Source organism: Tasmannia lanceolata, unplaced genomic scaffold (genome assembly GCF_043159265.1).
Source record: "Tasmannia lanceolata isolate RefF3 unplaced genomic scaffold, GAP_Taslan_0.1 ptg000015l, whole genome shotgun sequence".
Lineage (NCBI taxonomy): Eukaryota > Viridiplantae > Streptophyta > Magnoliopsida > Canellales > Winteraceae > Tasmannia > Tasmannia lanceolata.
In genome coordinates, this window is record NW_027518692.1 from 48,885,003 (window position 1) to 48,900,100 (window position 15,098).

The following is a 15,098-nucleotide window of genomic DNA, read 5'->3' on the forward strand; positions in this document are numbered from 1 at the left end:
GAATGACGATAAAGCCTACCATTTTACCAGCAGTTACGAAAACCAATTTCGTATCTTTCCCTTTTAATAAATAACTTTCTTCTATAATAAACTTACCAGCAATTTCCAGGCTCGCACACATGAGAGCCTCCGAATCTTAGATTCTAGGGTTTCGAATTCCAAAAAAGGGAAGTTTGCACAGATCTGGATCTAGGAAGGACTGATCGACGAGGAGAAAGAAGGTTTTTTAAGGTTTTAATGGCGGAATCGTCGCAGGATCGTCAGGACGATTCTACTGATCCTGCGAGTGTTAAGTTGGATGTTGAAATTGTTGAAGGAATTGGTGAATCGGAGACCAGAGGTGAGTGCAGTTCTGGTGATGGTCATGAAACTTTGCGGAATCCTGTGGAGGAGGCCGGTGGGAAGAATCCGGTGGAGGCGGAGGAGGCCGGCGGGAAGAATTCCGGCGAAGGCGAGGGGAACTCTTCAGGTTCGTAAATTTGTTCAATTGAGTTTTTTTTTTTTTTTTTTTGGAAATCACTTTGTTGATGTAAATAAATCGGAATTGTGTGAGATCTTTCTGATAAGGCACTACCGAAACTTCCAACTGATGTTGATAATTTTCGCAATTCTTTATACTAATTCTACCCTAATTAATTCTTTAATTCAATCATATTAGTACTTCCAAAATCAAGAGACATATAATTCTACTGATCTTGCTAGTGTTATATTGGATTTGGAAATTTGTTGAAGGAATTGGTGAATCTGAGAGCAGAGGTGAGTGTAGTTCTGGAGATGGTGATGAAACTTTGCGGAATCCGGTGGTGGAAGTGGAGGAGGAGGCCGGTGGGAAGAATCCGGTGGAGGCGGACGAAGCCGGCGGGAAGAATCCCGGCGAAGGCGAGGGGAACTCTTCAGGTTCGTAAATTTGCTCAATTGAGTTTTTTTAGGAAATCTGTTTGTTGATGAAAATAAATCTGAATAAGTAATTGTGTGAGATCTTTCTGATAAGGCAGTACCTAAACTTTCAACTGATGTTGATAATTTTCACAATTCTTTATACTAATTCTACCCTAATTAATTATTTAATTCAATCATATAATTAGTCCTTAAATCAAGCGATATATAATTATTTTCTAAATCAAGCAATTACATTGGTACCTGACACGTGCACTTTGTGTTTTACGTGTCTGCGGATGGAGTTTCTCTGAGTTTACTGTTATTTGTGATGTGGCATACCACGTAATGAGAGGTGTGAGAATTTTAGGAGTTGTGGAGAGTTGGTGTCAGTTGAGTCTCTGTTTTAATTGGGTCTTAGTGTTAGTGTAATAGTGGAGTCGTGGGTTGAGTTATGGAGTCATGGGTTGAATGGTTGTGGTAACCATTGGATGATGCTCTTGTATTTATTGGCATAGTGAAGAGGAGTAGATTTGCACAACCAAAATTCCTTATTAAGGATTGGAGGTTTCGGATTTCCCTCGAAGTAAATCCAACTCTTTCTCTTCTTCTCTTTGAGCTCATAAAATATGACATATAGATAGTTTAGGAAAGTTCCTAACACTTTCAGTTCTTGCAGAAATGATTTTTTTATATTGGCGATGAAGCGTTTACTCTGTTGCTGATTAGACATGCATTAGATTATCTTTCTCAATTGTTCAAAGTAGAGGAATTAACTGAAATATTTGGTTACGAATAATAGCTCGGTCACGTTGCTTGATCTTATATCTGTGATTATGAACTGTTTATAGGTATACTAATTCGTAAAGAGTAGAAAAAGGCTAGGAGAAAATGGTAAATCTCGAGACTGGAAACTGTATTAAATGCTTCAATTAATTAACACTATGCTAACTGAATTTTTTAACTAAAAGTTCTAAAGCAAAATTATGCTTTCTGCATTTCATATTTTCTCTTATTCTTCTCTTTTATTTTTGAGTAAAATGAAAAATTAACACCATATCATTTGATTTACCAGTTTTTGGTTAGACCTAATGATTTTTGATCTCGGGTTTTTTATCCTCAAATTTTCTAATTCCGATGAAGTATGAAAACATTTCCCTCCATACTCAATGTGATCACAGTACTATTATTCTTCTCGTCTGGCCATCTAACTTTGTTAAATTCATCTACAATGTACCAAGATGTGTTTAACAACCTTAAAAGGCTGCATGGAAAATAGGTTGTTCTGTTAATTCTCAATATCTTAAGAGAAAAAGATGCCGCAAAAGTCCTGGTATGTAAGCCAAGAGGAAGGGTGGATTGGGAATTGGAAGACTGAGGGAGATGAACTGAGCATTACTTGGTAAATGGCTATGGAGATTCAGCGAAGAGGAAAATAGTATATGATTTTCAGGAAGTACAATGTACGATGAAGCGGTTTGTTGCCACAAAAAGGCTGGCAAAGGGTATGCTATCAGGTAGTAAGCATTTGATGAGCTATCAATGGTATTATGACCAATGATTTCTTACCTGGTATTAGGTATCGAGTGGGAAGGGTGATCATATTGTTTTTTGGAAGATGTATGGTGCTCTGGGATTCCCCTTAAAGCAGTATTCCCCACTCAATTCAGACTCGCATATTATAAAGAGGCATTATTTTTTAATTCATATACCCATAATGAAGATGGTATCATTTGGACTCCCTCTTTCAAGGCATTTTTTGCATTGGGAGGTTGGTCAGGGAGCAGCATTTATGGAAACATTGGACAGAATTGAATGAATAGAAGAATATGGGCAAGGTCTACAAGAGGGAACTTCTCAGTTAAGTCAATGTGCTGAGACCTCAAATCAGCACAAATTATGGTCCATTCTTGCCCCATCATAAGTTATTCCATTTTGTTGGACAGCAGGGTTAGATATGATCCTCACAATAGATCACCTTATTAGCTGGCAGCAAGTCATTCAGAATGTCTGTGCAATGTGCTCATCAGCTGAAGGATCATTAAGCAATTCATTCCTACTCTGTTCCGTAGCGCTAGTATATTATTTTTTGAATGTTTAGTTGGTCCTGGGTGCGGCCAAAGTTCAGTAATGCACTCATATCAGCGTGGGTGGCTACTTCTTGGTCAGAAGCTTATTCCTTTTCAGTTTTGTGGACTGTGTGTGGAAGGAGAGGAATGGTTTGATATTCAGAGGCAAAGCTACAAGTACATAAACTTTGACAACGTTGGTTCTAAGTAGGATGGTGGAATGAGCCCTCTTCTAAGTTTAGCAAGGGCCGCAGCTGTTGATGGTTCTGAGAAATGAAAGTATTACCTGTTCAGCACAGAACCAATAAGGTTAATAGTGCCTAGATGGAAGTCCGTCTTCGAGAAGCATTAAGATGAACTTTGATGGCTCAAGTTTGGGCAAGCACAGGTCCATCTGGTTTTGAGGGGACATTGAGGGGCTGTTTGGATACGTGGATTTTAGAATCCAGGTGTTTTAGTTTGAAAGCAGTGTAAAATTCTCGATTTTACAAGCCATTATCCTGGATTTGAAGTAAGAAATTCAGGTTTTAGAAATCTCTCCCCAATCCTGATATTTCTAAAACCTGGAATCACGGGACGATCTCATACTCTCTCGCTCGACGGAAAGAAGGGCGAGAAATCAGAAAACGATGGACGGTCTCCTTCTTCTCTCGTCTCCCATCCTGGATTTTGAGGAAAATCTAGGATTCTAAAATCCATGTATCCAAACAGCCCCTAAGAGATGGTAACAGTGTAGTCACACTTACATTTACAGCCCCGGTAGGAGAAAAGAGATATTTGGAAGCGGAGCTCATGGCTTTGACGCAGGGGATCAAACTCTTCATTTCATTGAAGAGGATTCCCTCTATGTAATTAAATGGATCAGATTGGAGGAGGCTGTACATGGAGTCTTGCGGATGTTTTTGGGGAAGTGCTAGACTGTCTAGCCAGTCGTCGGCTGAATTTTGTTCATGACGTAAAGAGTGAATGCAGAAGAAGACATCTTATCCAAAGAGGGGGGTCAAGAGTCCATCCCCTGTCATAATGGACCTCTTGCCATTATAGGCTTTTTGCTTTGTTTTTTCTGCTATGGTTTTTGCATTCTGATCATCTCAACCGGGATTCTCTTTTCCTCTTTTCATTAATAAAATTCTTGCTATCATTAAAAAATCACTTTCTCCTTTAAAATTAAGACACTTATTGAATAGTAAAAATCTAAATTATATGATCGTTATGTTTAATAATGTCTGTTTTATTGCATACATTGCATCACTTGATTTCTTAGTAGTTACAAGTCTCTTTAATGTTTTAGACTTTTAGTGATTAACTATATTGACTTTTCCTTTTCATGTTACATGTCTTATAGCCCTCCAGCGTCCTTTTTGAACCATGCAATATTTATTAATTGGATGTTTAATAATTCTATTTTCTACTATTTTGCAACACATGCTGGATTCTTTCTGTATGTGGATAATATTCATCCTGGCTGGAGAAGAGAAACTAAGCTGGCATGTGTTAAATATTGGTTCTATTCTCGTGTACACATTCTTATCTTAAATAGGCAATCTGTAAGACATATTACAATGCACATGGTCAGTAATAGCTTTTGGCATGTCTGGTGTCCACAAAAACTAATTTTTCATGGCACTTCTGTATTTTCTTTGTTTAGGGGTGATAGATAGGAGGCTGCCTAGAGCGAATACTCTGCCTGGGGACAAAATAAATCCTGAAAAAGCAGATTCATCCACAAGTCACCTTAATCTGGAAAGATCGAAAACTGACAAGCGAAGACCTAACATTATACTTGGTGATCAAGCAGCGCAAATCTTCGATGACAAGATTTCTGATCGAAAGAAGGTGCACCTTTGGGATTTTTTTGTGAAATTATTTCTGATGCAATATATTTTCTATTCGACAGAAGTTGGTGGTTTACATTATTTTAGATTTTATGAATGTATTGTTCTCATGTATGAATTTTTCATTATCCTAAAATTGTTTTGGTTTCATGACGTGTATCTGGTTGAAGCTTATGTTTGTGTTCAACTAGATATTTAATCCTGTTAAATTCATGTTGGATCTGATGTTTTTCAGGCTATGACTTGTTTGCACAGTTCTGGTTCATCTAAAAAGCTATGCTTAGTGTGTTTGGAAATGAAGTACGCTATTGGCTTCTTGTATTCATACTAGTGGAAGAGGGAGGTTATATGCATTATACCATGTGGAACACGCTCAAAAGAAGCCAAAGTTTTCTAGTTGATTATGCACTCACTTTCTCTCCCGTCAATCTTAAAGATGGACATGTTTATCAGTACCAGCATGGTTTTAAATATCCACTAAAACAGATACGAAATGACCAAAATGTTTTGGTTTCCATCCCCGCCGAAACCGAAATTGAAACGACCGAATTGCATAAACCAAAATCGTAAGTGTAATAGTGATATATTATATCAGTATGTACTACATAATTATATTGATGTGAATTGCATGCAAAATGTTGTGCATGTATTTGTATAAATATTTATACTAAACTGAAATTTAAAACCTTGAATACTAGTCACAGGGCGATTTAACTTACGCCTTAGGATGCAATGATGCATACTAACAAATTATAATTGTTTATATATTTCATATTATATGGGGACCATCACATGTGATCTGCCACTATTCATATGAACAGTGGCATGAATAGTGAAACCCTATTCATAGGGTTTTTACATTGTAACACAGGAACTCCCTTCCCCTTCCCCGTCCTCTCTTCTCCTTTTCTTTGTCTCTCTTCTTCCCTGGTTGATTATAAGGCTAAATTGCAACTTGGTATCATAGTTTCAAGATCTAGAGGATTGCGCTCTCCTTTCTTTGAGTTTTGAAACTTTAGGTAACATCCTCTACGGCCTTATGGCTGATGTCAGCAGGCGCGTGACCACACCTTTAGAATGATGGAACCTTAGATTCTAGATCACACATATATGGTGTGATTTATGAGCTTTTTTGCTGTGTTTTAAAGCTGTCTTGCCAAGTTTATGTTTAGATTTCTCTTGGAATTCGAGAAAAATCAGTTTTTGTGTCTAGGGCTTCGCAAGTTTCTTTGAGGAGAAATTTGGGAAAGCAATATACAATTTTTTAGTGGAGGGTTTTTATGCGAAACTGATATTTTTTTTATCTCATGGGATTTCAAGATCTATTGAGGGAGCTTTTTGGGATTTCTTCTAAAAATTTTTGTCATTTTTATCCGAAGGATCTCTTTTCGTTTTTGCCGAGGTCATGGTTATTTGTCATAAAGAATATTTCAAACTGCTAAAGTGGTTGTTTGAAGGTGTTATGAGGTCTTATAGGTAGAAGATGTCGACGGTTGATTATTCTGAAGCCACTTCCAATGTGCCCTGGACTTCGGGTAATGGTCCTATAGCTGGAAACTCTGGTGATCCGATGCATGTTCATGTTAATGGTTCAAATTATTTAGAATGGTCCCAATCTTCCAAAATGTACATTACTGCTATAGAAAAGCTCATTTACCTGACTGGCAGAATGAAACAACCAAAGGAGGACACTTTATGATACGTGCGAATGAAAGAAATTGATGGTGATGCCATGTATGACTAGTTTTATACAACCACCTATTACTAGAGGATATCCATTATAAAAGACTAACTAATATGAATCTAGGGTTCGAAGGTTGATTTATAGGAATATGCACCATACATTCTGATAACAGAATAAACGGCAAGTAGTATGCCAAAGAAATCAGATATGTAACTAAGATGGAATACTGATGTACTAGTCTATCCACAATGCGAAAATTAACTCCCCAACTATGTCCCAAAGAAATCTAGGAAGGGTAGGGATATGTCTAGGGTATAGGGTAGCCTCCAAGACAAGAAAGAAATATAGATGGAGATATGAGAATGATCTACTGATCTTAGTCAAGATAAGGAAGATGAAGGAAAGAAGAATCAAGATCAAGATATGAGAGATCAAGACCAAGAAACGATCAAGATCTTGAAAACTTTAAGGTCAAGAAAAGAAATGAAGATCAAGGTGAAGGAAAGATAAGAGGAAAAGGAGAAACGGTTTATAAACTCAACCGGGAAGGGTGAAAAGAGGGAAAAGAGGAAAAACGGTTTATAAACTCAACCGGGAAGGGTGAAAAGAGGGTAGGTGAAATGGTTTATAAACCCAACCGAAAATGGTGAATGAAAGAAGATGTCAAACTAGAAGATGGGAGGAGAGAAGAGAAAGGAGAGAAGAAAACGGTCTATAAACTCAACCGGGAAGGGTGAAAAGAGGGTAGGTGAAATGGTTTATAAACCCAACTGAAAATGGTGAATGAAAGAAGATGGAAAACTAGAAGATGGGAGGTGTAAAGACCCATATTTTAATATTGCACATTAATTAAATCATTTAAGTTTTACTAATGGTACCCTGTTAAGATGCACTAAACCATATTTTTCCCCGTAATTACTTTATTTAATAAATAATTTCAGTGTAAATGCAAGTTTGTGGGCCTCTTTACTAAGGTAGGTTTAAAAATTTAAATCTAATTATGGGCAAAATTGTAAAATATTAATTGAGAGGAAATAGCAAGAGATAAAGATGGAAATGGAAAACCAAATTGGATTCTCCTCAAAAAGTGCCGTGTACACCCTGTTAGGATGCACTAAACCATATTTTTTCCCGTAATTACTTTATTTAATAAATAATTTCAGTATAAATGCAAGTTTGTGGGCCTCTTTATTAAGGTAGGTTTAAAAATTTAAATCTAATTATGGGCAAATTTGTAAAATATTAATTGAGAGGATATAGCAAGAGATAAAGATGGAATTGAAAACCAAATTGGATTCTCCTCAAAAAGTGCTGTGTACACTCTCCCATAAATGGAGAGTGCGCACGCCACTAGTGGGCCCCTCTCCAAATTTCTTCTATAAACAAGAATTAGAGAGAGAGTTGTATTAGGTATTAATTAAGAAACAACTAAAAAATTAGGAATCTTAGGTGAAACAAAAATTAGAAAGGTAGAGACCAAATCAATTGGGATCTTGGTTTGTGGGTTTTATAAAAACCCATCCTCGTGGGTTTTTCCCCACTGTGCTTGCGCTCTTATAAAAAAAAAAAACAGAGAATCAGAAAATCGAGAAGAAGAAGAAGAGAAGAATAAGAAGTGGAAGATAGAGATTAAGGCTTACCTTTTCAATCTTCAATTTCAAGTAAGTATTCAGATTTTTTTTATGTTATCAACCTTTCACAAATTCAGCCCAGGAACTCAAAACCCTTAAAATCCAATTATAAATTCATGGCCAAGAACACATCAAACCCCACAAATTCATGAAATACTGAAATTATTTATTAAATAAAGTAATTACGGGAAAAAATATGGTTTAGTGCATCTTAACAGGGTGTACACGGCACTTTTTGAGGAGAATCCAATTTGGTTTTCCATTTCCATCTTTATCTCTTGCTATTTCCTCTCAATTAATATTTTACAATTTTGCCCATAATTAGATTAAAATTTTTAAACCTACCTTAGTAAAGAGGCCCACAAACTTGCATTTACACTGAAATTATTTATTAAATAAAGTAATTACGGGGAAAAATATGGTTTAGTGCATCTTAACAGGGTACCATTAGTAAAACTTAAATGATTTAATTAATGTGCAATATTAAAATATGGGTCTTTACAAGAGGAGAGAAGAGAAAGAAGAGAAGAAAATGAAGATAAGAGAAAGAAATGGAGAGAGAGGAGGGCATACCTTGACGCAAGAGAGGCTTCTTCAAAACTGCTAATCAAAATCTAGACGTAAATAAATCATAAACTCGTGCATAATGTGAAAAATCACTAATTGTAGAAAAATAGGAATTCATAAAAAAACAAGCAAACCTAAGGTATGTTAGATTTTGATTTTCAAAATCTTAATTTTTGGTCAAAAGATAGTGTTTGGAAAATGTTTTCTAAGTGTGTTTTGGAAAAGGAAAAACTTTACTTTGGAAAAAGTTGCTTTTTGCAAGAGAAAGAGAAGATTGCAAAAGTAGTGTGAAAAAGATAGTCCCATACTGACTCATAAGAAAGAAAAAGTTGGGCTTATAAAGCCTTACTCTTTTCTCTACTTTATTATGGTGCTCAATGGGTCTTAGCCTTGGGTTGAACCGCGGGACGGTGCAACGCATCGTTCGCACATGCGCACGCGCGCGCGGCGTGGGCAATGGGCTATAGGGCGCATAGTGGCGCTTTATTGGTGTTTTTTTAGGCCCACTTTGCAATTCGCACACCGCATCGTAGCGAGGAGCGATTGGAGCTTTTCATTTTACCTGATTTGATCCGAACCGTTGGATCAAGATCGACCTGGATCGGTCGAGTGGGTAGACCGAATGGTTTGGTCGGGTTGGGCCTGAGTTCGGGCCCAACGGTTGGCCCAGAGTTCGGGCCCAACGGTTGGCCCAGCAGGCCTAGGGGCTCCAATAGATAGTGCGTGAGCGGGTGCGATCCGAAGCGTCGGATCTTAGTGTAACGGCTAGTGGAAGATGACCGTTGGATGGTGTCCCATCTACTAAATGGTCAAAGGCCTAAAGGGTGCGATCTGCATCATGGATGGGTAATCTAGCGGTTTGGAGTTGGAAGGGTTTTTACACAAGCCAACGGTCACTCTAGGATTGATCTGAGCCGTAGAGTCGCGATTAAACACGATCTAATGGTCAGAATTCAAACCCGCTGAAAGGATGTCCAGAAAGGGTGTCTTCAAACGGGAAAAGCCACCAGAAGCTCTATAAAAACAGTAGAAAATATCAAAATACTCATTCTATACAGAATTCAGATTTCTACTTTGGCATACCCAAAATGGTTATTTCCAGCACAATTCTCTCTCTAAACCCCTACAAAGTTTCGGTTTTTACTATTTTAGAAGTTCTCTTCAAGTATTCTGTTTTCTGCAGTAACAGAACACTTGGGTTGTAATTACTTGAAAAATTCAAAGGTGATTCAGGCTTGATTCCGTTCAGTGCAGAACGTCGTCAAGCAATCGGTTTGGAACCGGGCTTCATTGTATCTTGGAGGCGAGTTTATGATCCCCTTTGCACACTACTGGTGGGGGCGAATATCGTCTTAAGGAGAGCGTTTACGCGCCTTGAAGCATCTTCTTATCTTCTTCTCAACCAGTACACAAATTTCTTTCAAACAATCTTAAGACGATATTCTTCTGTTGGAGATCTTCATGGCACAGTCAATGAAGCAAATGACGCAAGATTTTGTCAAGTTGGAATGATTCAACAAGGGGAACTTCAAAAGATGGCAGAAGAAAGTACATTTCATTCTAACCACTCTCAAAGTGGTATATGTACTGACTTCAATTCGGCAGAAGTTGAAAACGAGACACTTGCCCAAGCCCGTAGAAGGAGGAAGTTGGAACAAGACGATTATCAATGCAAAGGACACATCCTCAATGCTATGACGGATGAACTGTTTGACATCTACCATAGCATGGGTTGGGCGGGAGAACTATGGACGTCTTTGGAGACAACGTACCTATCGGAAAATCCCGGATCCAAAAAGTTTGTTGTAAGTCATTTTTTAAATTTCAAGATGACTGATGATAAGTTGGTAGATGATCAAGTCCATGAGATCCAACATATCATTAGTCAAGTTCACCAACAAGGGGTGAACCTTGATGACACTGTCATTATACCCTCTATCATTGACAAATTACCACCATCTTGGAAAGACTTAAGAAAAAGTCTTAAACATAAAAAAGAGGAAATGACACTCGAAGAATTGATTGAAACCCTCCAAGTTGAGGAAGAATCAAGGCTTCGAGACAATAAAGATGATATAGCAAATCAATTCTCTAAAGTCCATATGGTGGAAGTTGCCAATGTAACAGACTCAAACCCCCCTACTAAACCTTGGAAAGGTAATCGGAAGAAAAAGCATCAAAATGGCAAGGGTTCTGATAAGAACAAGAAGCGCAAAGGCGCTTGTTTCCAGTGTGGCAAAATTGGCCACTACAAGAGGGAGTGTCGATCTAAAAAGTCAAACACTCAAGGAAACAAAGATGGAAACAAGAAAAAGTTTCTTGCCATGATATCCGAGGTTAATTTCCTCGAAGGAGAAGATGCTTGGTGGATCGATTCAGGCGCTACCAAACATGTTTTCAAAGACAGAAGCGCATTCTTGACTTATGCTCCAGTTGAAGACGGAAATGTTCTCTACATGGGAAATTCCTCAACTGCAGAAGTCAAGGGAAAAGGCAAAGTGGAACTTGAATTCACCTCTGGAAAGATCCTAACTCTTACTGATGTATACCATGCCCCAGATGTTAGGAATGATTTAGTTTCTGGTAGCCTTCTTAATAAGAATGGCTTTAAACTTGTATTCGAATCTAACAAGTTTGTACTATCCAAGGGTGAGATATTTGTAGGGAAGGGTTATATGTATGAGGGCATGTTCAAGATGAATATTAATAAAGTTAATGTTTCTGTTTACATGGTTGACTCTATTTCTTTATGGCATAATAGATTAGGACATGTAAATCTTAGGAAAATGCATGATATGGTTAAGTTAGAACTAATTCCTAAATATGATGAAAATCGGGAAGATAAATGTAAAATATGCATGCAAAATAAGATAACTACTATACCATTTCCTAGTGTAGAAAGATCTACTACTTTATTACAGTTGATACATAGTGATGTATGTGATTTACATGGCACTCCAACAAGAGGAGGCAAAAAGTATTTTGTAACATTCGTTGATGATTTTTCAAAATACTGTTACGTATATCTTTTAGGATATAAAGATGAAGTCTTAGATAAGTTTAAGACTTATAAGACAATAGTAGAAAACCAATGTGAAATTAAGATCAAGTGTATTAGATCTGACAGAGGAGGGGAATACCAATTCCCTGAATTTTATGAAAATGAGGGAATAATACACGAGTCCTTATACACCACAACATAATGGTGTTGCGGAAAGAAAGAATAGGACTATTATGGAAATGGTTAATTCCATGCTAGTCAATTCTGGTTTAAATAAGGATTTTTGGGGTGAAGCCTTATTAACGGCTTCCCACATCCTAAATAGAATTCCTAATAAGAAAACCCTTGTAACCCCCTATGAACTTTAGAAAAAGAGAAAACCCAACTTAAGCTACCTTAAAGTTTGGGGTTGTAGAGCCATTGTTCAAGTACCCAAACCTAAGAAAAGAAAGTTAGGTGAAAGAGGCATTGAATGCATATTTCTTGGATTTACAAATCATAGTAAAGCCTATAGGTTCTTAGAAATGAATACCATTATTGAGTCTAGGGATGCCACCTTCTGTGAAAACAGGTTCTCATCCATTCGTAGATTAATGGATTCAAACTCACCTATAGAGTCTTCATTAGAGCCTCAAGAGGAAACAAATGAGGTACTTAATGAAATTAGGAGAAGTAAAAGAGATAGAAAAGAAAAATCATTTGGTCCTGATTTTGTAGTCTTTCTTGTAGAAGGATCAAAAGATAAGGTCTCTACTTCTACTATGATAGATCTAAAAGTAGAACCTGATCCAAAGACCTATGAAGAAGCCATTAAATCTCAAGATGCTGCCCTTTGGAAAGAGGCTATCAATGATGAAATGGATTCCATCATGGGTAATAAAACTTGGAAATTAGTTGACTTACCACCTGGGTCTAAACCCATATGTTGTAAGTGGATCTTCAAGAAGAAGATGAAAGTAGATGGAACCATAGAAAAGTTTAAGGCAATGTTGATTGCCAAAGGCTTTACACAAAAAGCTGGAATAGATTACTTTGATACATATGCCCCAGTTGCTAGGATCTCAACCATTAGAGTCATAATTGCTCTTGCATCCATATACAACCTTCACATTCATCAAATGGATGTTAAAACAACATTCTTGAATGGTGAACTTGATGAAGAAGTATATATGGATCAACCTGAAGGTTTTGTTATGCCTAGTCTAGAGCGTAAAGTATGTAAGCTAATTAAGTCTTTATATGGGCTTAAATAAGCCCCTAAACAGTGGCATGAGAGATTTGACAAGGTTCTAATGTCAAATGGTTTTAAGATACATGAATCTGACAAATGTGTATATAGTAAGTATAAAGGTGGAAAAGATGTCATCATATATTTATATGTAGATGACATGTTAATCTTTGGTAGTGATATGGATAGTATCACAAGGACCAAAGAGTTTGTGTCATTGAATTTTGATATGAAAGACATGGGTGTTGCAGATGTGATTCTAGGCAGAGTAGCAGGATTCGTCCATAAGGTTGGGGAATCGCGATTCCCCGGTCCGCGATTCCGAACCGGGAATCGGGAATCGATTCGATTCCCCAAAAATTAGGAATCGAGGTTTCTTGTTCCCGGAAAGGAATCGCGGATTTTATTTGCCGGAATCGCAAGTTCCAGAGTTTAAAACCGCATATTCATTAATTTAAAACCGGGATTTTTACTTATGTAAACCGCGTATTCTTGTTCCCGGAAACACGATTCCCAATCGTTTTTTAGGAAATTACGTTTCTGAGTTTCAAAAACCTAATATACTGATGTATTTTGAAGGGGTAATTGTGTCTTTTTACCAAAAACACTTATATATATATACGAAAGAGAGGGTTTTTTCTGTTTTGCTCGATTAAAACCAAAAACCCTAAATTTTCTGTCGAAACCCAAACCCTAACTCGTCGCGGCTTCGACTCCACACGCCTCTTCAGTCCACTCCTCCACGTTGAAGAGGGAGAAGAAGAGGATCGGAGTTCCAACGTGGTAAGTGAACTCATCTCTTTTTAATCTCCCTTTAATCTCATTTTTTCTTCTCTCTTTTCCTTTTTCTTCTCTAAATGAAGAAGATACCAGTTCTTTTTCCTTTTGGGGAATGATACCCCCCCCATTTAACGGTTTCTGTAAGAATGGTGGCTCGAGGATAAATTCTCCCCCTTTAACGTTTTCTGTGAGAATGGTTTCACTGCTTGAGGATAAATTCTCCCCCTTTAACGTTTTTTTTCATTTTATTGAATGGGGGGGATTTTATCCGCCAGAGGAGGGGAAAATCCCCTTTTTTTAATTTGATTCTTATTTTTTGGGATTTGCTAGAGTTCATCTCTAAAGGCATTTCGTGGAGCGTCTTTTGCATGAGAGAGCATCCACCTCAAATGAATTAAATGAATAAGACAAAATCTGAGGCTATGTGTATGCTCTCTCATGCAACAGAAGCTCCGCAAAATGCCTTCTACCAATCTGCGATGGACGCTAGCAAATCCCTTATTTTTTTGATAATATATCATTATATCTATGCTCATCTTCGTTTCAGATTGTGACAAGACAACCTATTGTGAGCCCTTCATCTGATTATTGGCTCAAAATTAAGCATAAATTTGAGCCAATAATCAGTTGGGTCCTAACAATCTAAAACAAAGTAACAAACAGCCGTAATGGTCTGTTGATAAACTGAGTGGGGGGGATATCATTCCCCTTCATTTTTAATTTTTTTTTTGTTGATAATCTGATTATGTGTTGTTGATTATTTATTATGTCTTGTTGATGATTGTCGTATTTGATTGTGTTGTTAATGATTAGTATTTTTTAGTATTTGTTAATGATTTTGTTGATATTTGATTCTGTGTTGAATACTTGAATATTTGATTGTTGATAATATTTGATTCTGTGTTGATGATTCTGTGTTGTTGATAATATTTGTATTCTGTGTTGTTGATAATATTTAGGCCCTCTTCGTTTCAGATTGTGACAACCTATTGTGAGCGAAAGATCATGTCTTTAGCTCTTTTTCCTTAAATTTAATCATTTATTAATTTTTTATTGCTCTCCGGCGACTCCCCGGCGGATCTCCGGCGACTCCCCGACGATTCCCCAGCGAAATTTCGAATCCCGCTCCCAACCATCCCCGGAGCCTTCGAATCCCGAATTGAATCCCGTTTTCGATTCCCGCCCTGGCAACTTTGATTCTAGGTATTAGAATAATAAGAAAAGATAGTAACCTTATTCTTACCCAATCACATTATATTGAAAAAGGACTTAGAAAATTTGATCATTTTGATTGCACACCAGTTTCTACTCCTTTTGATTCAAGTTTAAGATTATATCCTAATACTGGTAGGTCTATATCTCAATTAAAGTATGCTAGTGTCATAGGTAGTTTAATGTATGCTATGACATGTACTAGACCTGACATA

At 37.2% G+C, this 15,098-nt stretch overlaps 1 protein-coding gene across 2 annotated transcripts in view; it reads left to right on the forward strand.

The window, feature by feature from the left end:
- The first annotated feature begins 16 nt into the window (after window positions 1–16).
- The window catches only part of SGT (UDP-Glycosyltransferase superfamily protein), a 43,011-nt gene continuing 27,929 nt past the window's right edge, over window positions 17–15,098 (forward strand). The window contains exons 1-3 of one of the 2 annotated variants that reach the window (XM_077396472.1): window positions 17–469; window positions 733–897; window positions 4,594–4,781. In XM_077396472.1, the coding sequence (XP_077252587.1) occupies window positions 238–469; window positions 733–897; window positions 4,594–4,781 (585 nt within the window). In that variant the 5' untranslated portion in view covers window positions 17–237. Of the gene's footprint in view, window positions 470–732; window positions 898–1,316; window positions 1,463–4,593; window positions 4,782–15,098 lie in introns of those variants that run through there. The other variant, XM_077396473.1, reaches the window with a different exon arrangement.